The sequence below is a fragment of the Colossoma macropomum genome, unplaced genomic scaffold (assembly GCF_904425465.1).
Source record: "Colossoma macropomum unplaced genomic scaffold, Colossoma_macropomum, whole genome shotgun sequence".
In the NCBI taxonomy this organism is placed as follows: domain Eukaryota; kingdom Metazoa; phylum Chordata; class Actinopteri; order Characiformes; family Serrasalmidae; genus Colossoma; species Colossoma macropomum.
In genome coordinates this window covers 9,235,183-9,257,556 of record NW_023494804.1, presented here as the reverse complement: position 1 = coordinate 9,257,556, position 22,374 = coordinate 9,235,183, and the positions used below count along the sequence as shown (strand labels likewise).

General features: G+C 41.9%; 2 protein-coding genes across 3 annotated transcripts in view; one reads left to right on the top strand and one right to left on the bottom strand.

Moving 5' to 3' along the window:
- unc5c (unc-5 netrin receptor C) overlaps positions 1 to 16,694 on the top strand; it is a 162,359-nt gene extending 145,665 nt beyond the window's left edge. For both annotated transcript variants that reach the window (XM_036594770.1, XM_036594769.1), the window contains 7 exons: positions 1,348 to 1,435; positions 3,138 to 3,306; positions 7,317 to 7,550; positions 9,017 to 9,166; positions 9,783 to 9,947; positions 15,163 to 15,341; positions 16,179 to 16,694. In XM_036594770.1, coding sequence (XP_036450663.1) covers positions 1,348 to 1,435; positions 3,138 to 3,306; positions 7,317 to 7,550; positions 9,017 to 9,166; positions 9,783 to 9,947; positions 15,163 to 15,341; positions 16,179 to 16,338 — 1,145 coding nt within the window. In that variant the 3' untranslated portion in view covers positions 16,339 to 16,694. The remainder of the gene's footprint in view (positions 1 to 1,347; positions 1,436 to 3,137; positions 3,307 to 7,316; positions 7,551 to 9,016; positions 9,167 to 9,782; positions 9,948 to 15,162; positions 15,342 to 16,178) is intronic.
- A 3,004-nt stretch (positions 16,695 to 19,698) lies between these two features.
- The window catches only part of bmpr1bb (bone morphogenetic protein receptor, type IBb), a 140,982-nt gene continuing 138,306 nt past the window's right edge, over positions 19,699 to 22,374 (bottom strand). The window contains exons 12-13 of the mRNA XM_036594826.1: positions 21,375 to 21,505; positions 19,699 to 20,729 (exon numbers count right to left, since the gene is read on the bottom strand). Of these exons, the coding sequence (XP_036450719.1) occupies positions 20,604 to 20,729; positions 21,375 to 21,505 (257 nt within the window). The 3' untranslated portion in view covers positions 19,699 to 20,603. The remainder of the gene's footprint in view (positions 20,730 to 21,374; positions 21,506 to 22,374) is intronic.

Below are 22,374 nucleotides of genomic sequence, written 5' to 3'. Positions count from 1 at the left end.
ACGTGAAGTGCATGTGCCAGCAGACAGTTGTTGGTCTGTAAAATCAGAAACATGTCATGTGCAAAAGCCTGGATTATCCCCAAGGCCCTACCCATTCATTTACACAAAAGCATCCTTGTACATTTCATCAGATGAATATTTCAGCAGCAGAGGAACTCACAGCCTGGAGTGAAGTGAAAAGCATAACAACTCCGATCTCAAAAGTTTCTCACAGTTTCGCTACGGCTAATGAATAATGCGAGACAGTGGGGCACATTGTGTGTGTCTGTGCATGTGTAGTGAAGCTTGAGCTGTCGAATCTGAGGAAACAAATGACAGAACAGTTCAGTTCAGCTCCAATTTCATCACATTTCTCGGTTGTTTTTTTTTTGTGATTGAGGATTTTATGCCTATATAAAACATAAGGTGTTGTTGGTAGGGCTGCACGGAATGCCATTTGTTAATGGTAAAAAATACATGATACTGATATCACAATAGACTACAATATGCAAATGATCCCTCTAACAACTTGTGGTTTGTTATGTCTTATTATTACTAGTGCTGTGAGCCAATGGGAACTTGAGGCCAGTATTTCACCCCTAGAAATCAACAGTTATTACTGTTTTTTGCTGTACCATTTTCATCTAAATATGTTATGTAATTACTTTTAATATATGGTATATAATGAGGTACATGTACATATGATTAACATTATGTATTGACAGGTTCAAGGCTCAATTCAAGAATTGTCAAACATTATACAAAACGTGTACATTTCTGTTAAATATGATTCCTACATTTTTTCCCGACACTGAAAATTAAAAAAAACTTAATGGCTGTTTTGATTGGAAATGAAATGAATGAAAGGTAGTTAATCCTGTCACAAGTGTTCACCATCGCAAGGGAAGTTGCAACCGTATGCAGCAATACCGAGCTTTAGGGCTGTTTGGGCATCTTGCAGTGCACATAGTGGTCTTGGTGCTGGAGAGTGGCAGTCACCCCATGAAGAGTTCACATGAAGGACATGGAAAATCAATGCACTAGCTGTGGGGCTCAAGCAGGCAGCAGCGGCCACCCTGCTGGAGAGAATCAGCCCCCTCCGTGGTGTCACATCCGAGCCTAGACAGGGAATTTCCACATTGCGCTGGCTCTGTGGTGTGTGCCACGGGCTGGAGCATGTGCGTATGTGTGTGTGTCTGAGTGACATTGACAGGGCTTTGCTCTTTGCACTTTGCCCGGCGCCATGGTGAGCACTGGCAGACGCAGGGCCTGGCAAAGGGCAGAGTGTGGCAGAGGTCACAGATTGATGACAGTTGCCCTGTTTGTGTGTGTGTCTGTATGTGTGTGCGTGGGTGTGTCTCCCCACAGGCGTGAGCTTGTTGGTGCCAGCAGGTGCTATCCCTCAGGGACGAGTGTATGAGATGTACGTGACGGTGCACAGGAAGGAGACCATGAGGTAACCTCCCTCTCCAATCACACGCACACACTCCCACCAACTCCCACATTCATCAGCACAGCACACCCGGCCAGACGCACCACGATCAGAAGGAAAATCATCTGTCCACCCGTCAAGTCTCGCCCCATGCCATGCTCCTCACATTTTCCATCGCCCCCTCCAGCTTGGCCCTGACAAACAACATAATGAGAGTTGGAGTCCAAGTGCCTCCTGTGCAGTTTCCTTCCAGTAGCCACCACAGTGCAAAAATGCATCTCATTTTCTTTCAGAGCCAATATTGCTCATTACCATGATTAACATACTGTCTAGATCAGTGGTTTTCAACCCCGGCCCACGGCGCCCCCAGTGGGCTGTGGTGAGACTGCTAGGGTGTCATTAACAGTCACTTTTATAGACATACAGCAGACATCATTTTTAAACATTTAACCTAACCAGTAATTTTAAACATGAATAATGTTATTGTTGTGATGATTATTTGCAAAAATGAAAAGTCAAAAATACTTAAGTATTCAGGTCAAGCTCAAGCATTTGGTCTGACAATGGACAATACAGTTAAAAGCTATTTATGTTTCAATTTTAGTGCTCAGGTCAGTGTGGAAAGTTTCTCTTTTTGATCGTATGGAATTTATTTGTCACAAAACAGTGTTTATTATGATGTGTGATTGCATTGTGAAGAGAAATTCGATAGGCCGCTTTGATTATTGAGTTGTGATATATTGTGATATTTGCTTGCATATGAAACAGTTGGGTTGGTAAAGTCGTCTTGTGGGCTGCAGAAGGTTTTGTCGTTGGTTGAGTGGGCTGCAAGTAGAAAAAAGTTGGGAACTCCTGGTCCAGATATTAGGGCCCACCTCATATGAAAATTTTGCTACCAATACTGCTAACGATAAAAATTCGGAGAACCGATAACATCAGTCAGTATAGCTTTACATGGGCTTACTGATCACTTTAGTGACTGACGCAGTTGTCAATTGGCATCTGTAAGTGGTCAAATATGATTCTCTGTTCTCAGTTGTCACGTTTCTTAAACTCAAATTAAAAGCAGTAACTCACAAAGCCTTAAATAATTAGGGGTGTAACACCTAGCCCACAGTTTTATTCGATTCATGATACTGGACATTCAGTATTCTCTCAATATTTTAACAAAATATGAATGAAGAAAAATGATGACTGTAATCATGTTGGACGCTGAATATCCATTCTCTATGATGCACATCACCACCATTTTGAGTTGTCATGATGCGTAGTTACATCTCTATAAACAATATAAATAATGCAGTGCAGGAGGAGGAGCTTCCATGCGTTCCTTGCTGTTTTTTTCCCCCACATTGATTTATATTGATCTATGTTGAGACATGCTATCCTCATGCTAAATGTTATTTCAATAAGGATGCTTTGTTTTCGAGCTTAGAGGAATGAGCAGTTCTTTAGTTTCTAAGTTTATTACGGATGAAAAACAAGCCTCTTACGAATATCAGTGTTCTATCTATGACATTTTTGCCGCTAGCGATAAATCCTCACAAGCCGCCAATACATTGTTTGGGCCTTAATAGATGCTAGACATTCACATTATTGTCCTTATAGATTTTGTGTCAGTCGTATTTCATGAAACACCATGATGAACAGAGAGTCTGTCACTGATTCTGTTTTCACAAGCCAGCTAATTTTGTGTGCTGATCCTATATCTGTTATTTGGCCACAGGCCTTCAGTGGACGACACCCAGACTGTTCTGAGCCCGGTGGTGAGTTGTGGTCCTCCAGGAGCCCTGCTGACCCGTCCGGTCATCATCACTATGCACCACTGTGCCGAGGCTGACAGCGAGGACTGGCTTATTCAGCTGAAAAGCCAATCACAGCAGGGCCAGTGGGAGGTAAGTGGGAAGGGCTGGGAGAAGGTCATTCCCTGATTGATCTCTGAACTTGGGATATCATGCAGTTAATGACGAAGGATCACACAAATGTAGAGTAAACGTTTATGAAGGGAGTGAAAGATTCTGCCTTCACACACACACATGCGCCTTGGCTTAGGCCTCCTGCGGGACACTGGTCCAGCCTCCCCGCGGCCGCTGAGCCGGATGAACCCGTGCTGTCGCCAGATAGCGCGGCGGACATGCGACAGCTGTTTCTGCACAAACGGCGCAAAAAGCAACCAGCAGAAGAGAGCAAAGAGGAAGAGATCAAGCGGAGAGAGAGAGAGCCGAAGCCGCGCTCGCGCCACGCTGCGCGAGCTCTGGTAAACAGAACCCAGAGTTAATTAGATGGCGATGGAGAACAGTCTGTTATCAGGCAGACGGTGCCTGCGCCTCCCCTGCGCCTCACTCTCCAGGCTTCAGAGAGGAGAAGATGGGACTTTTTTTTTTTTTAGTTTTTTTTCACAGAGGCTGAGCGCACGCGTGAGCCGGAGATAGCGCGGGCCACCCGCCGGCCTTGTCATTAACGCGGGGCAACGAGGAGAAGTTGGTTATCTTGGGTGCGGGCTGGGGGCGTATCTGCGAACAAAGCCCCTGCTCACACCCAGCCACTGCCCTTTATTGTTATCACATGCAAACACAATGCCAGCGCTCTAATTAGCCATGCATAAGGCACGTGTGAGGAAGCAGCAGCCTACGCAAAAGCCCCGCACTCTCACAGCTCTCCTCAGAACGCACTCATCTCTCTCGCGCGCTGTCATTATACCACCAATTACACTAGCTTTTGCCTCATGCTGTTTAAATGGCAAATGGTGATTATAGTGTATAGACATTGCATTTATTTATTGGTGATTATAAAGCTCAAGCACATTATTTATAAAACCGCCCAACTGACCAGGAATGCAGCGTTTGTTTTTTTTCCACGCTTTACAATTTTTTTTTTTACCATCACGAGAGTGACTGTGACTCACAACCAAAGTGAAGCAAATCAGCCAGAAACATGGGTGATTTCTTTCAGATTGCTCCAAGCTGCTGTCAAAGTCACTACTCTGGCATCACTGTGACTCTGCATTCATCTCCCCACAGACCCTCACAGCTTTTGAGCTGCTTAGCAACAGCCTGTGACCTTGTCTCATCTTCTCAAACATAAAGCACTTTTGGCTAGCCTTTAGCGATTCATAAGGATACTGCTGAAACACTGGCCTCAGGACCCACAAAAGTGTGGTGCTGTTTTCCTCTGACAAGATACATTAAAATGCTGGGGGGAAAAATGAGTTTCTTTCTTTCTTTCTTTCTTTCTTTGAATGGAACAATGCAAGCGTTGTTTCTGTAACCCTGTTGCTGAGAGTTCGCATACTTTTCCACCACAGTTCAAAATTATTTTTATGATTTAAGAGCTTGTTTCCAGTACGCTGAACACTGTGCGCCTCAGAGGTTTTCTTCTTCAAATCTAAGTTTAGAAATATGAGAAAATGCATGCTTCTTTGATGCACGAAAGAATTGATAAAGTCATGCTAAAAAATGATGGATTCTCAGTGCTGCTGACACTAGGGACAGAGGACAATGGAGTGCAAGAGAGGACCTGAGAGAAAGGTGCAAAATGAAGGGTGCAGGAGAGGAATGGAGGAGACATTGAGGATAGAGTGATTAAGGGCAGAGCTCAGACTGTCTCCAGAGAGAGAGAGAGAGACAGAGAAAAAGAGAGAGAGAGGTTGTTGAGTGGGTAAGTCTATGGGGACTGCAGTCTCGGTCGCTCCAGCGAGCAGCAGATTACTCACTTCACCAAGTCCATTTCTCTCCTCATGGGCCCCCGCGCCACCATAAATCCTTGTACGTTCCAAAACATGCCTGATTCTGCAAAACAGCTCACGATGACTCCTTCCAGAATGGGAGAGGGTGGGAATGTTTTTGGGGAAAAAAACACTGAATGAGAAATTCGCATCTCATCACAGCAGTGTGACTTTGATGAATACCAACAGTGCGACCAATAAAACTAAATGTGCGTTTCAGCCGTTTAAACAAAGACACAGCTATTGATGACATCTCGTGGCTGTCAGGCATGCAGCGAGTAATATCCGTGGGTGATGGGTGGTAAGTTTAGATGGCATTCATAGATGAGTTTTTTTTCCTCTCTCCTCACTGAAGGCAGAACACATGTGGCTAGTAAATATTGCTTTCTCAGTTTCCCTTCTTGCAAATGAAGTGCTCTGTCAAAATACATATCCCTGGTGAAGGCACATGAGTCATTTTGAAAGATGTTTCTCTGGGCTGTAAATATGAGTCTCTCCCATGATGCTGAGCGACGACCTGACCGTTTTTGATGTGATGTGTTTTCGTAGCACTCTTTCGAAGGCGTGTCTGATTTCTGCGGTTTTTTTTTTTTTCAATTTTTTATAAATATTGCAGTTTTCATGTAGTCTATTTTCCAGCAACACTTGAAGCCCATTAGAACACACAGGCATGGTGATGAGGTTTCATCCGCTGTTTTTCAGAGCTTGCTCTGCTCAAAGTTATTTTCTGAAGGACCGGCATGTTACGCTATGATAGATTGACTGAGGGTTTGGGTAAATAAATCAGTTCTGGAAGGCATTAGCCCACTTTCCCCACGCTGTTTTCTCATTATCTCGCTAACGCTCTCCAATCCGGCGCTCCCTTAGGACCCGTTACAGAGGCTAATGACCAGTCATAATACTGCTGTTTAATGGCCAAGCTGACAATAAAGTATTTTAATTCCTTTTCTCTCTCTCATAATGGGATGAAATTAATGACAGTGCGGAGCCCGTGAAAGCGTCGGGATTAGAACTAATAGGAAGAAGAGCCGCAGCTTGAGATCCGTCGCCTCGGATGGCCATAATGAAAGCGGTAGAGAGATCCTGACACTGTCACTACTACAGGGGTCAACTGCGGGGGGTCTGCACACTATTACCTCATGGACAGGCGGTCTCCAGCTCCTCGTATTAGTTCAAGACATACTGTTAAAGCTATAGAGACATGCCAACCCCTTAAACTGCAGGCTTATTATCCAGTAACTACTATGAATTGTTCAGTAATTTTAGCTGACAGTGTTAGCAGCTGCTAGAACTAAGTTTAGCTTACAACATTGAATAATTCATCTATATTGAATAATACATATACAGTTGGCATTGTTGCTATAGCCTTTAAATTGTTTCTCTGTTTTGTACTTACTGTCGACTGGGCTGTTTCTGTCTAAAGAAATAGAGTTTTAAGATTAAACATGTGAAGGCTAGACTTTCAATGCCACTGCACAGTGGAAAGTTCATGCAGGTTAAAAAACTTAGGAAGTTATTCAAAGGCATTGCTTGATAAATAAATTTGTTCAACTTAATTTTGAACAGCTGATTATTCTACTATATGTTTTACATATTTTTTTTATTTATTTATGCTCTATTAATGGCTATTGATGATTGTCACCGTAATTTAACTGGCATTATCCTTTCAGGTTTTGTTTGGCACTTTCGATTATGATGAGTCAGCTTGGGTCAGTTTTGGACAGAAGTTTGTTGAACTCAGATCAATTTTGGCCTAAAAACTGTTTGTGGGCATCAAATTCAGACAAAATCTTGCTCAGGTCAGGTTCAGACTTGGTGTTGCCTAGATCAGGTCTAGTCAGGCTCAGATACGAAGTTCTCAGACTGTATTCCGGCTCGGACCACAAATTCGGACCAAAAAAAGCTCTTCTTACTGTGTGCATAGCTTATTTAAAGGCGCACTAAAATAGTTATTGACTTTTGTCACCATCTGTTTATCTGCTACTGTTAAGTGTGCTAAGTGTAGCGTCATGTTGCGGAGACACTATTTCAGTCCTTCTTTAAAACTTGACTGGGATGAGACGGAACAACAATAAAATCTTTTTTTAGTTTTATTGAAGCTACTGTGGATGTTCTCTCACATATATAGGCCTCTTATTGGTTGATTGGCTCTGATATCTGTGCCTGTATGTGTGTTTTCAGGATGTGGTGGTGGTGGGAGAGGAAAACTTCACCACTCCCTGCTACATTCAAATGGATGAGGAGGCCTGTCACATTTTGACGGAGACGCTGGGCACGTACTGCCTAGTGGGTCAGTCGGTGAGCGCCGCCACCACAAAGAGACTTAAACTGGCCGTGTTCGGCCCTGTCACCTGCACTGCCCTGGAGTACAACATCCGGGTGTACTGCCTGGACGACACCCAGGATGCCCTGAAAGTAAGTCTGATTTCCTCCTTTTGAATGAAGCTCCGAGTTAGGGGTAGGCAGTATGACGACAAGTGATTGTAATATGCTTTTCTATATATCGGGGGTATCAGTACTTCTAGAACTACTGTGTGATTCTACACTGAAAAAACTGTATATCAATAAAAGTCACATTTAGACCTTTTATAGAGAGCCTGTAAACAAAAAAAAATACATTGTATATATAGACTGTGTAGTAACAAGCAGCTTTGGATGGCTTTCCATTATGCCTTTAGTTTATTTTATCAACACACTTTTACCAATTGTTTTATCTTTCTGTATATGAAAGTTACCTACATATAAAGATTATATTTTATTTACATTACCGATGAACGTCGCTTCATAACAGTGGTGTAAATGGAACAACTGTCTATCAATTTAAAGGCCATTATGGCCATTTGATATTCAATAAACCAGTCATTTACATCACGAAACATTGTGTGTCATCTCACAAAAACTAAGATAGGCTGTTCATATATACTCATATACAGCTTTAGAAATACTTTTTAAATGCTTATTCATCTCTCATGAAGTTCTTATATAAGTAACCTTCAAATAAAGTGCTATTTTTACAAATCTTGGAATAACAACAACTTAAATAAATAGATAAATAATTTTTTTTGCTGGTAGATCCAACATCACAGGCCTCAGAGAAATGAAAAATCATGATACACATTTTTTCACATATTGTGATGTTACATTTTTGCAGTATCGCCCACTCCTACTTAAAGTGCAGAAATTTCACTTTGGCCTTGTACATTGTGAGAGAACTGATTTGGCACTAGGCACAGTGTGTTTGTGCTTGTATACGTGTCTTTGCTTGCAGCTGCATTTTTGTACATGTATTTCATATAGTCGTGTTGGTTGCTTTGCACATGTATATATGTGTTCGGGGATGCATGTGTACGTGTACATGCATTTGCATGTGTATATGTATGTGTGTGGCCCTCCCGCAGGCCGTGTGGGAGAGAGCAGCAGATGAATGGTAGGAGGTAGCAGGCACACATTCAGTTTCCATGCCGCAGAGAGGAAGAAAGAGCGCATTCATTTGAATAGAATATCCATCAGCCAACTGTTCTCAGACACACAGAGAATCTGCCCTCTGAAACGCGAGCATGCCAGCGCATCTCATTCACGGCCTTTTCAGCCCATTCTTCTGTTTCGTCTCGAGCATGGCAATGATCTAGATTGAATCTAAAAATAAAGGGGTTAAATAAAACCGTAGACTAGTGTACATAAAGAAGAAGGCAGCAATTGAAGCAAATGCCAGTAGCACAATGCACAGAAGAAATTTACAACAGAACATCATTGAGAAGTCGTTCAGTAAAGTGTGTCATCTGGCTAATGACTGAAACCATAAGTACATGAGCGTGTTCAGTCCATGATGGCTTTCGATGGCAAGTCCAATGACTCGTCTGGCGTGTTTGTGTGGCCTGTAGGAGGTGCTGCAGATGGAGAAACAGATGGGCGGAAAGCTCCTGGACGAACCAAAGACCCTGAACTTCAAGGACAGCACCCACAACCTGCGGCTATCCCTGCACGACGTACCCCACACCCTGTGGAAGAGCAAACTCCTAGCCAAGTACCAGGTACTACTGCCCAGCCCTGTAGAGACCAGCTTCACTACTGCGGCATGTACTCCAGTGTATTTTGTCACTCTGGTGACAGCTCAAGGCCATGGAAGCATCTCTTAACAAATAGCTCTTGACAGGCAGGTCAAAATGGATTTGGTAGAAAGTGGTGAATGAGGGCATATCTGCTCTTTCTGTTCTTCTGCCTCTGTCTTCCTGGCATATGTACTGTATAACACCCCATTCTTTCTGTTTCCTCTCTCTCTCTCTTTCTCTCTCTTTCTTTGTTTCCCTCTCCCCCTCTCAATTTCTCTGTCGCTTAATCTCTCTCTTTCTCTCTCCTCTGTCTCCTTGTCTGTCTATATCACACTCATTCTCTCATGCTCTCTCCCTCTCTCTCCTCATCTGTCTATATGTTTCTCTTTCTTACTCCCTGTTTATTTGTGCCTCTCTCTCTCTCTGTCTGTCTGTATCTCTCTGTCTACCTGCATCCCTCTCTCTCTCTCTGTCTCTCTCTCTGTCTCCCTCCCTCTCTCACTGTCTATCTGTATCTCTCGCTCTGTCTCTCTCTCTTTCATTCTCTGTCTGTATTTATCTCGCTTCAGTTTCAATTAAACTCTCTGACTCTCCGCAGGAGCTGCCGTTCCAGCACGTGTGGAGTGGCTCTCAGAGGAACCTGCACTGCACCTTTACTCTGGAGCGCTTCAGTGCCAGCACAGTGGAGTTGGCCTGCAAGCTGTGTGTGCGCCAGGTGGAGGGCGAGGGTCAGATTTTCCAGCTCAACACCACCCTGTCCGAGGTCAGAGCATACTGCCAGACACACCGCACTGCAACATACAGCTACCAATACACACTCCTGGCGTGTTTACCTAGTCATAGAGAATCTACTGGCTGACGTTAAGCCACATCTTGTGAACGTGGATGACATGAAGCTTCCCCCAAATTTATCATTTGCATTTACAACTTTGCCAGGTGTTTGAATGTGACTTCCTTTGGGGTGTATCAGAAATTCATGAGTTTACAAGTTTATAAAAGCCATCTGACTGCACGTTCACTTCCAGAGAAGTTTTCGTTGTCAGGACAGTTAGTATCATGTTACATGGTATTCCTGAGTCCTTACATTAAAAGTGAATTAAATTAAGGCGTTTAAAAAATATTACACTTCAAGGTCATAAATATGTAACAGTGTAATGCCACTGAATGAATTGTGTTTGATGTAGGGTAATCTGTGGAAAGAGGCCCCCCAGGTTATGATACCCTGCCACCCCCCACCTATTTTCTCTTCTAATCAAATGATGGGGCCAGATCTAATCTTGACACATTTACTGAATGGCTGAGGTCTAATTAATTCTGAGATTTCATCTTGCTCACTGCATTCCTGAGATTTATTCCCCCAGAAACATTTTAAGTTCAGTTGATCTTTTTTTGTCAGAATAGTGGATAATAGTGATCTGTGCATTCATATTGTCGTACATGTTGCACAAAAATAGGTAAAAAATATGAATATAGAGAGATTGTGGTGAGAGCAGTACTTTTGTTTTTTAAAGGAAAAAGTTTTTTCTTTTTCAGTGAAAGTGTGACGTTTGGGGTGAGTTCTCCCCAGACATTGCCATATTGCTCCACAAAAAAAAAGGATATCCTCATAAAGAGTTGGCTAACACTTTGTTCTTAGGGACTTAGCATAACACATGCATAAACATTGAATAGCAAATTTATAAAGGTAATACTTACTACTTAATACTTAATACACAGCCTATACCAGTATTTACAAGATGGCAAGAAGTAAATGAGTTTGTATTGACATAAGGGGCCTTAAACCAACCATTTTTAAAACTGTTATTAAGCGTCATTACCAAGTAATATAACTTGTAAAGTAGAGGCCCAGTTAAGAACACCTTAGATCAGTTCTATATATTTTTACTACAGTTAAAGTACAGTTTCTATTAAAGATCATTAGTCTGTTTTTCATGTCTGTAACCACACAGATCTCCTCAATAGACATGGTTCATCAAAATAATCACACTCGCATCACATTTGCTTTTGATGCTTAAGAGCCATTTAAAGGCAAGTCATTTTGTACTTTTGTGCTTTAGAAGAAATTCTAGAACTTATATTTTTACTCAAGTAATATAATAATAATATAAATCGAGGGTCTTTTAACTTTGCCTGAAGTACAGTAGTTTTGTATGTGTATGTATATCTGGGGCAGATGACATGTTTTGTTGATTTTCTAAGTAAAAATAAATTACTGCTTCCTCTACAGTGAGCCTATCTGCATATTTCAGTGCAGACGTACTGTCTGTTTTCTGAGTTTATCATACTGGAAGAACTACAAAATGTGTCCTGTGCAAAAGTTATGGTACATTATATATTTATGTTTTACTTTTCCCTAATATGTTAAATTGTGCACTAAAATTAGCAGCAAACCACAACACATAAGTTTGTTCCCTATAGATGAGGTGTTAACTTACTTTCACTTAAAAAATCAGCCAAAGATGTTATTCCTTCCATAGAACTGATATGCAGGGTTCTTAACTAGGCCTCCGCCTTGTAAAGTTCTATTACTTGCTTTATAACAGTGTTATAAATTAATCAAATGTCTCTCACTTTAGTCTAAGACCCCTTATGTCAATACAGTGTCATTTTTTTTTCATAAAATATCTTAAGTCATCCAGTGATTACTGGCATAAGCTGTTCATAAATACTCAAATTTGCTTTATAAATACATCAGTCAGAGCTTTTGCATGTGTTTTGAAGTCCTCACGTAGGTTACCTTAATAATAAAGTGTCACCCAGAGTTGTTCACTAGAGTTTCGCTGACTAGCTAACAGTAGTTTACTGTAGCAAAATTCAAGGGCCGTTGTTGGACACCTAGTTTCCTGCTTGGTTAAAAAGTAAACAAAAATGAACATGAAGCCTGTTGTGCCTGTAGTCTTAAATTGCTGTGCTGCTGGTATTGAAAAGGTCCTAAATTAAATTGTAGACCTGTAGATCCCATGTCAGCACTGTTAGCACTGCGTGGTAGTGGTAGGAGTGGTGGGTTTGCATCCCTGCAGCAACGCACTAACTACCTATGCTGTGCATATGGCTCCTCTACTAAACCAGCTCTGACTCATACGCTCAGAGCTGTCACAGGATGCCGCCACCTAAAACATCCCCATTACAGCCTCCATATTCTCTGCCCCGAATGCGTCTGCTTTCTTCTGGAGAGTTCCTGCATCTGCGAGCGGAGTCAGGGGTTAAACAGCGCCGTTTAGTTGCCTTTGATGAGCCTCTGCGCTTTAAGGGAGCCCGAATTCGGAGGCACTTTTTATCAGAACTGTGCACAGAACGCAGGGGAGGGCTAATCAGCCTCCAGGCCCCCACTGACATCTGCTCACAAAGGGAAGCTGACTATGAGAACAGAGTGTCACAGTGATGAGGGAGCAGGGACGCCTTTCTGGGCCTCGATATGAGGCAAATTTCATGTTTTTTGCTGCCTCATGCCGCTGACCTTTTCTCCTCTCCTGACTGCCCATGACGGCAGGCCGTCTGCTTTCTTTCTCTCTTTCGCTCTCACTCTCTGTCTCACTCACTCTCTCTCTTGTCTCTTTGCTATCAAGACATGCTCCCAGGAGAACCCAAAATGAGCCACTCGGCTCTCGGCTAATTGTCATGAAGTCCTGAGAGCCGGGAGCTCACAGATTTTGAAGCAGTGTTTACTTTCCCTCCCCAGGGCCCTGCACAGACTGCTCAAGTTTTTTTTTTTGAACCACCTAACAAAAGACAGCTCTGCCTAACTGTTTAACACGCCTTATCAGACTTTTGGTTCAGCAAATAATTGAATCATTTGGAATAGATGACTTATTCATAACATAATTTCTTCCACAAATGGGCTCACACAGAATACACAAGACCTCTTCTTCACCTCTTTTAAAAAAGTCTAATCCCTGAGTAAATATATTGGTTCAAAAAATACGTTCTTCAGTTCCAGCCAGTGGTCTCCATATACATATTATCAATGGATATAATGTTTTTGTGAGAAAAAGCTGCCTTTTTTATTAAAAAGCTGAAAGTTTCCTTTATGCCATGTAGCAGGTGACATCAGTTCTGGGTCTGGAGGGCCTTACACCAGCATAGCGGGATGGTTTTCCTGCTAAAACACCTGCTGAATTGGCTGTAGGGTTGTTATGGCATCACAGTTTCATTGTAAGACACGTCGTGTGGTCAGACCTTTAGTCCAGTGTTGAGTTTCCCAAAATGCTCTTCTGTCTGTGGTGATAGATAAGTAATAGTGTAACTACAGGTTGTACAAAATACAGCAGCAAGAAAATATTCTTGCTAGTACTAGAAAAGTATAAGTAAAACACAATCATATTAGACCAGTTTTAGCATCACTTCACCGGCTCCCTGTTTCTTTTGGACCTGGCTAAAAAAGCTTATTTTTAGCTTTTAAAACTCTTAATGGTGCAGCGCTTTCATACATCTGAATGCCGGACAAACTGTGTCCCAAATCGTGCCCTTACATCATCCCTTGCTGGCGTTCTCCATATTCTACATATGAAACTTAAAAACGTGCTGAAGCAGCCTTTTGTGTTGCACCAAAGATCTGAACACACTACCAGTAAATATTAGTCAGCTCCTTCTATCACAGTTAAAAAAACAGCTAAAAACTTATTTGTTCACATCAGGATTTAACTAGCTTTTAATTATTTTCCTTACTTTTACTGAAGTATTACTTTTTGCTTAATTTTTTCATGTTATTTTGTTATACTTTATTTTATTTTTCATGTTTTAAATGTTATTGTCATATTTTTGTCACTGCTCACGTTTGTTGCATGTTATTGTTTGTAAATTTTAGCTGACTACCTCCTGTTTTTTCTCTGCTGTTATTAGTTCACATTGTAAAGCACTCTGAGCAGTATTTTAAATGTGTGGAAGATCCTATGTACATAAACTTAATTATTATTATTATTATTATTATTATTATTATTATGTTAGTAATGTTTAGCTAATTAACCCCTTAACAATCCAGGTTTATTTCATACAAAGGCTTATTATTCAGTAACTACAGGGACTTTAATGCAAACTAATGGAGCTATTCTTATAGAAGTGTGTAATAACACTGGCTTGTTAAGGGGTTAATAAGATCAGGCACCAAACATACCAAACAACAAACAAACAGCTTTACAAGCATCCAACAGATGTTTCTCAGCTCAGCTACTCTGGACGAAGCGACATCAGTACTTTGTTTGCACCGTTTAGCATAGTTAGCTAAAAATCACAGTGTTGATACACAGAAGTTAGTGAAGTTAGCCGTTTGGCTCACAGCTGTACACTGACAGCCAGCCGCACCACTGAGAGACTTTCTTAGCTCAATATTAATTTTAGCTCATGGTGATAATAGAACGTCACTGAGCTCTGGGGATTCCCAAATCAAACTCTGTGATATCCACTGAATTCAACAACACAGTGGCTCAGAAAAACTATGATGCCACTATTTGGTGTGACACTTTAAATTGTAGGAGATTTTTAGAAGTCTAGAGCTCAGTGCCAGTGTAATATACCACTAATACTATATATTACTAGTGTAATATATTACTGTAAAGGCATGTGCCAGTTCATATTTTAGATTTCTTTTCTTTTTTTACCACCATCTTGTGTTGCTTAACACTTATACACTGTATTATATCATCATACTGTGAAAATGTCACACTGCAACACCCCTAATTACCAGGTCTAGCAGGTGTATTTGAGCAATGAAAACACCAAACTGTGCTGGACACCGACTCTGCTGGATGATTGGATTTAATAGCCCCTTTATTGCTCTCAAAGCTTAAAAATAAACTTTTATCATGATTAGGCCAACATTAGGTTTATTGTAATTAGGCCAAAATGATTAGGCCATTATGAAGGTCTCTTAAAACAGAAGCAGTGTGTTTACAGAGCAGAGAAACTGAAACCTGTATGAAAGCTGAAATTGCTTTGACTGCAGGCATCGCTGACCCTTGCTGCCTCTCTGTTGCCCCCTTCAGGATTCTCAGTGCATCGACACCTCTCTGCTGGACCCAGCCAGCAACATCACCACCTTGGTAGGGCCAAACGCCTTCCGCATCCCTCTGTCCATCCGACAGAAGCTGTGCAGCAGTCTGGACGCCCCTCAGACTCGGGGAAACGACTGGAGGATGCTGGCACACAAACTCAACCTGGACAGGTGAGCCGCAATTAACTTGTCAGCATCCAGGCTCCTCTGCGGACGCTCTCTCTGGGGTCCCTCTTGGCAAAAGCCAATCCCAAAAGCACAACAAAGCTCCTCCTCTCTCCTGCAGCTAAAGCTGAATATGAAGCAGGACAGTGGTGGCCTGGGCCAGGCTTTGGTCATTCAGAAGATGTTTTTTAGGAGAGCTAAGAGAGAGAGAGAATGCAAGAGAGCGTGACAGAGGAAGAAAGGGATGGGGTTCGAGGCGGCGGTGGCGGCGGGTCCCGCTAGCACGGATCTTCTCCCTCTTTTTGCTGCCGCTTCTCAGTGTTTGACAGCTTGTGTGAGAAGTGCAAACTGTGTTTTCAGTTATTGAGTTCACATCTCAGCGGGGGACGCCTTATCTGCTGCAGCAGCAGGAGCCTGGGCCAGCGGTGGGGGGGGTGGGGGAGCGCGCGGGGGGATGTGTTACGGAAGGCTTTGGATGCCCTCCCTCTCTTCTCTCTCTCTCTCCTGCTCTTTCTCTATCTGTTTGCCCCACATCTCTCCCCCCTATCTGCCACAGCCTCCCCCCTGCTCCTCAATCTTCTCCCCTCTCCCGCTCTCGTTTCTCCCCACTCGGTCCTCTAATGGTGGAACGACCGCGCCACGATCAAAATGGAGGAATAGATGATGAAACTGAATTATACCGTAATACAGTAATTATAGTGGAAAAAATTGCTTTTTGAGACTGTTTTTGATTAAAAGGCTGTCGCTTACCTGCTATTAAAGAGCAGCCGTTCATGTGTGTCTCTTCTTCTTCCTGTATCCTTTTCTCCTCCTTCTCGTTCCACCTTTTTCTCTTTCTCTCAGGTATCTGAACTACTTTGCCACCAAGTCCAGTCCGACCGGTGTGATTTTGGACCTGTGGGAGGCGCAGCACTTCCCTGACGGTAACCTGAACCGACTGGCTGCTGTACTGGAGGAAATGGGTCGCCATGAGAACATCGTGCCCATGGCAACCGAGCACTGACACCTATCCACCGAGGCGAGAGCAGGACGTCCCTTGGAAGCGCGACGGATACATCATGGGGAGAAGAGCATCGGCCCGGAACATCGGCCAGAGATTGCAGCGGCACGGTGGGCCGCAGCAGGCACTGTGACACAACGGCTATCCCACCCAGCTCCTCCACGGGCAGCCCATGACAGGAAGTGACCAGCTACTTACAGACAAACGGTTTCTTTCCCATTTCAACATATTAAAGGAATCAACTCGAATGGCCAAAATCTAGAGGAACGGAAAAAAGGAGAAAATTAAGGACATCGTACTTTAAGCCCTGTCTGTACGATTCCTAGTACAGTCTTTATTTTCTTTCTTTTTTTGTTTCTGTATTTGTCAAATCAGTTTCTTAGGAAACGCGTGACTTCTGCTGTCCAGATATTGGACCTACTCCACTTTTTTCTGACGTGTAGGATAATCAGTGCTAGGCAGGAGAGTAGGCAGAGCCCCAGAGAGGAAGAATCAAACGCCCCATCACATCCAAACCCACGAGTGCCATCAACCCGTGTCAGTCCTTACGCTTTCCCCTTCAAATTGATCTGATGTTGATAAAGTTCCTTTTATGATGAAATATTTAATGATGCCATTATTTATACTCATTTATTATTATGCCCATTATGTATCACTTTTTTTTCTCCTACCATTTTTCTACTTTTTTAACCCTTTATGTGACTCCAGTCTAATTTTAATTTTTTTACAGTGCCACCTAGTGGACGTTCTGTCCAACTACACATTTTGCAAAATATGCAGCCTGTAAATATGCGTTCAAAGACATTGTAACTGTAAAGCTTAACAGTGTTATTGATATATGATTTCTGTTATTATTTTCTTATTAATTGCATTCGGTTGCATTGTGATCTGTATTTAATCACAAAATTTAGAGACATAAAAAAAAATAGGAACCAAATATTTTTTAGCAAGGTCGTGCTGTCAGGAGTTTTTGTAAACGTTTCTCCACCGTTTCGGGCTGTGTTCTGTATTTCTGGCTCTCACAGTCGGCTGTTGAACATGTCATTTCATGGATGTATGTGGCTGGTGACGACTTCAGGAAATCATGCAGTGGACAGAGAAACTCGCGCCCATCGCCTCATCCCACGGGGTTTGGTTTTGACCCAGTTCCAGAGGAACCGTCCAGCCATGCGCTTTGCTCTTTTTGATACTGCGGCACCTGTAGACATCGGCGACGCTGACCTGTGTGCATCTAATCTAGAGCTTTGTCTCGTGGCAGTGGTGACTCTGCACTGCTTGTTTGAGGCCTGTGCATTTCTATGATCTTAAAAGACGAGAGCCATATAGAAGGTGTGGAGAAGACATTTATACTTGCAGATTTTGGGATGCAGGACGAGGGAAAATCAGTTCTGAAGCAGAGCAGATTAGTGGACCGTTCGAGACAGAGCTGCTGTACATTAAAGAGCTGTTTCATGAGAAAGCAGATGGATGCATGTACGATAGTTCTGCCGGATCCCTCTACAAAGCAACTGTCCCATCTCAGTGTATTTTGCAGTTATCAGCACTGTCTCAGTTTTTTGGGTTTTTTTTTTGGCCACCTTTTATTTTTCTCTTGTACAAGTTGTCAAAATTTCTAAAGCTGTCTATGCAACTTCTGCATCCTTTATAAACAAATTGTACATTGCATAAAAAAGCGCTAGCAGTTGCATTCCATAGTTCCCATAGCTATGAATATTATATTTATAGTGAGGATGTTACCTATTCTTTTATGGCACGTTCATGATGTAATTTGCAAAAGCTTGCATCTCCTCTGTGAAGTTTCTGTACAAAATGTAAGAAAGAATTTTTAAACAAGAAATAAATTATATTTATATGCAACACTGAACTCGGGCCTCAATTTGCTTGTTTTGATCATATAGAATTATTATTATAATACAGTAGTTTATCATTATCAGGATATTTTTTTTTTATTATCATGCACGATATACACTTCTGAGCGGATTGTGGAGACACTGAACACCTGCATGGTTTATTATAAAGACAGTAAAGTTATTGCTGTTTAACTGGATTTAGTGCAGCACAGAATATGAAATGTTATTCACTGTATTGAAAGTTTTTGATGGCAGTTTTTAACTGTGACACCACCACCAGCACATTCTGTCAAAATATTGTGATACGTATCGTCTATCCTGAAGATATAAAGGGATGTGTTTATTTATGATGCCACATTTTATTGTTGCTATCCTTTTAAAGTATCACTCTATGCACTGGACATATTGCGAATGACACTGGAAGAAATCATTTATTTATTTTTTGATTGGAAATTTTATCCCACGTCTTCATGCCCCACCTACTATGGCCCCCTGACCAAATGATGCCTTGTCAAATGAATCAGGACTGCTCCAGTTGGTTGGGTCTGTACTATTCTGTGCACAAATCTGACAGTTTTAGCACTGCAGTGGACGTTTTGTTCTACACACCAATCAACCCAGCAGCACGCTTTGAAATTAAGGCATTATTTTGAACATGCAGAGCTGCTTTCAAGTGAAATCTTTTAAATAAATACGATTATGTAATTTTATTACGCTGAACAGTTCCAGATAAATCTGCAACTGCCACAAAATTAAGCCAAGATTTCACACCACTGCGTTCCTTCTATGAACACCGGCAGCAGTTTTTGATCACAGGTATTTATGATTTTATTTTAAAGGGCTCATATGATGAAAGAATGATTTTTTCCTTATTTTTTTTTTCAACAAAAGTTATAGTATACAAGTTTCAAACTGTACCATTTACTCTCCAGTCTATATGGTCCATATATGGAAACTAAGCTTCACCATTTTGAATTTTGTCACGATAACAAACATATATTCATCTATTCAATGTACAGCAGTTTAGCCCCGCCCACTCACACTGGAACTTACAAAGAGTGTTTCAGCCGGCACGGGAGTGCAATAAAGGGCAGCCAATGAGAACAGAGGTTGTTTGCATATATCTCAGTCTTAGAGGCGCAGTAAAAAGGCAGCCTGTTTAATTTTGAGGGATAAAGAGAGGTAGAGAGGTTGGAAAATGGCCATATAAAAAATTATTAATGTTTTGGTACATAATTTCACACAAATTTCATAAATGGACCTCAGGGAGGGGGAGGATTCCTCTGACCACCTGGCCTAATGCTGTGGTTTAATCTTTCTTCCTATTTTATATTTTACAGCACATTATGCAGCTGCTGGTTATGGTTATTTATGTTGATGATAATTGCTTGTGCTACTGAGGGAAAATAAGCAGTCAACAGCCATACCAAAGTCTTTTTGATCGTCAAAACTTGTACTGTTTTGATCTGGAAGCATATTCCTGCTTTGAAGTTGCAGGCAAGGACACAGCAAGTAGGACTTGAAGCCTTTTTATTAGGGGGGGGGAATGTTAACCTGATACATACAACCTTAGGAGACCATTCGTTCACGCCATTTACAGACAGGTGTTACTGTAACCTCACATATTAAAACAAGTACATGTTAAATAAGGCACGAGCAAAAATGGAAACGGTCAGGAAACACAAGAAAAACATTTTACTTAATCCATAATTACATTTCAGTATTACTATTTACATTCATATTTTGGGTTACAAGTATGTACAAGGCAAACACGAATGGCCTGAAAGTAATAAAATGCCTCCAGTAGGTTTCTGTCACACGTCTGCATCATCCCACCTTTACCTTCATAAACAATCCAAATAATAACGTTCCACACATTAATGTAAGAAAGGGACGGCATTACGGCAGGAGGAAATATCCTACACTATTCAGTTCAACAACCAGAAGTCAATGCTGTGTTGCTGTTTTGCTGATTATAACATTCTGAGACCATATTTAACAAAGTAGCTTTCATTTTTCAATGGAGCCATAACCAAAATGTGTCTTCCCTTGGAGGGAAAATGGTGGAACAGCATTAGATTAAAAAACAAAAAGCCAAGAAGACCATTACATGAGGCAACAGAAAGGTCTGACATCAAATTAATGGCTTTAGGTGATGGCTAGTGTTCCCTCCCCACTCTGTCCTTCATGTTAGCCTGTGAGGAGGGTCACGCAGGCACCAGCAGGGGGCACACTCTCTCCTCCGGTGCGCCTCTCCTCTCTGCTGGCTGGGGAGCTTTCACAGAAAGCAGGATGAAGCCCCGGGCCTCACTCGTCTCGTCTCGTCTCAGAGGAGTCCCTCAGCAGACTGTCTCTATCTGCGCTGCGTCGGGGTCGGGGCTGGAGCTGCCTCTCTCTCAGAGCTGCCGTGGGCCTCCCTCACAGCTTAATGTCCTGTGACTCGGACATCTTGGCCAGAGTCTTCTTCACCCTCAGGGCAGTGAGGCGTGAGGCTGGGTTGTGTGCCCAGCATTCAGTCATCAACTTTCCCATCTGCCTCAGACACTGCACACACACACACACACACACACACACACAGGACAATCAATGAGTATGTTTACATGTACAAAATAATCTGGTAAAAGATTTGGCTGAAAATCATCCAACATGGTTACATGCACCGAGTCATGTGATACTGGGAAAACTGCAGGTTTATGCCAATCAGTCAATAATGGGATTTCAGTTAAACATTGCTTCCCAACCTGCCAATAAACCCACTGAAGAACAAGAATGTAATGTTGATACAAATGTAGTGTCAAATGTAATAGAGTTTAAAATGACTTATATAACCCAGATCCAGTCTTTGTTGAGTTACTGAATTACTGTTTTTTATGATTTTATGTTTACATGACTGACTGAATCTGAGAATGCTTGTACAACTAGTGCACATCTGATAAGTCCATTCAATGCTTCATTCTGATAGGTTAATGTAGAGGTATAGTAACAGCCCAGTGTCTGCTCTTGAAGATCCTCATGCATAATTTAAATTATCCATAATGCTGGATTAGGGTTGGAACTAAACTACGCATGTTTCAGAGACACAGCTGGGCTACAGTAAATCAGCTGCTTGCTAATGTTTGATAATCGTTAGCAAAATTCACAGTAGTCAACGTGTATAAAGTCTTTGCATGTATAAACAGTAATAAGTACCTCATCGCTGGTCCAGCGATTGGCGAAAGAAGGCCGCTGTCTCTTTATACACACCACCTCCCTCATATCCTCGTAGGACGGGTCTGTGGGCACTAGGTCATGGTAAGGCAACTGATACTCCTCCACAATTCCTACAGGAATATACATATATTTATGTCCATGTAAAGGCAAACTGCATTGTTTTTAATAATTCATAGTTCAGGGGTGTCCAATCCACAAACGGGCCGGTGTGGCTGCAGGTTTTCACTCCAAACAAGCTGAAGCACATCTGACTCCACCTGTTTAATCAGTTGGTCTTAGTCTTCAAACATTTCATCAGGTGACCTCCTGCTTTGTTGGAGGGTAAACCTGCAGCCACACCGGCCCTCTGTGGATAAGACTGGACACCCCTGTCATAGTTATTCATTCCTAATTCATATTGTAACATAAAGAAGTCGTGTTATTGAACTGTTGAACAGAACATTTTGAAATGCAGTTCAAACCTGTTTTAAAATGTTACTTAAAAAAACAGAAACATGTTTTGACAACATGACAATACGGCTTGATATTTTTATGGTGTCACATTCATATTTGGAATGGTCACATCTTACAAAATGCCAGGAGGACATGGCATGGAACGGACAGTGAACAAATATGCAGAAGTGTGGGCACCCCTAGCCAAATTCTCCCACTTCTGGGGGCATGTAGCACTCAGTGACCACCCATGTGTTTGAAGGGATGTCCACCTCGTTTGTGTCACTGCCAGCCGGTAGCAAAACAAAGTCATGTTGAAGCAACGTTTCTGAAATGCTGTTTTTTGAAATGCAGTTTCTATCTGCTAAATTTAACAGAGTAAAGAAATTCAACACAAATTGTCACATGCGCCCAAACTTTTGTACATGCCACACTTTATAGTTATTTTTAATGATAAATTCATCAAATTAATAGAAATTGTGCAGAAAAATGGCCGTTAGCTTTTTGTACTAAGAAAATAAACAGAAAATGTCATTTGACCAGGAGT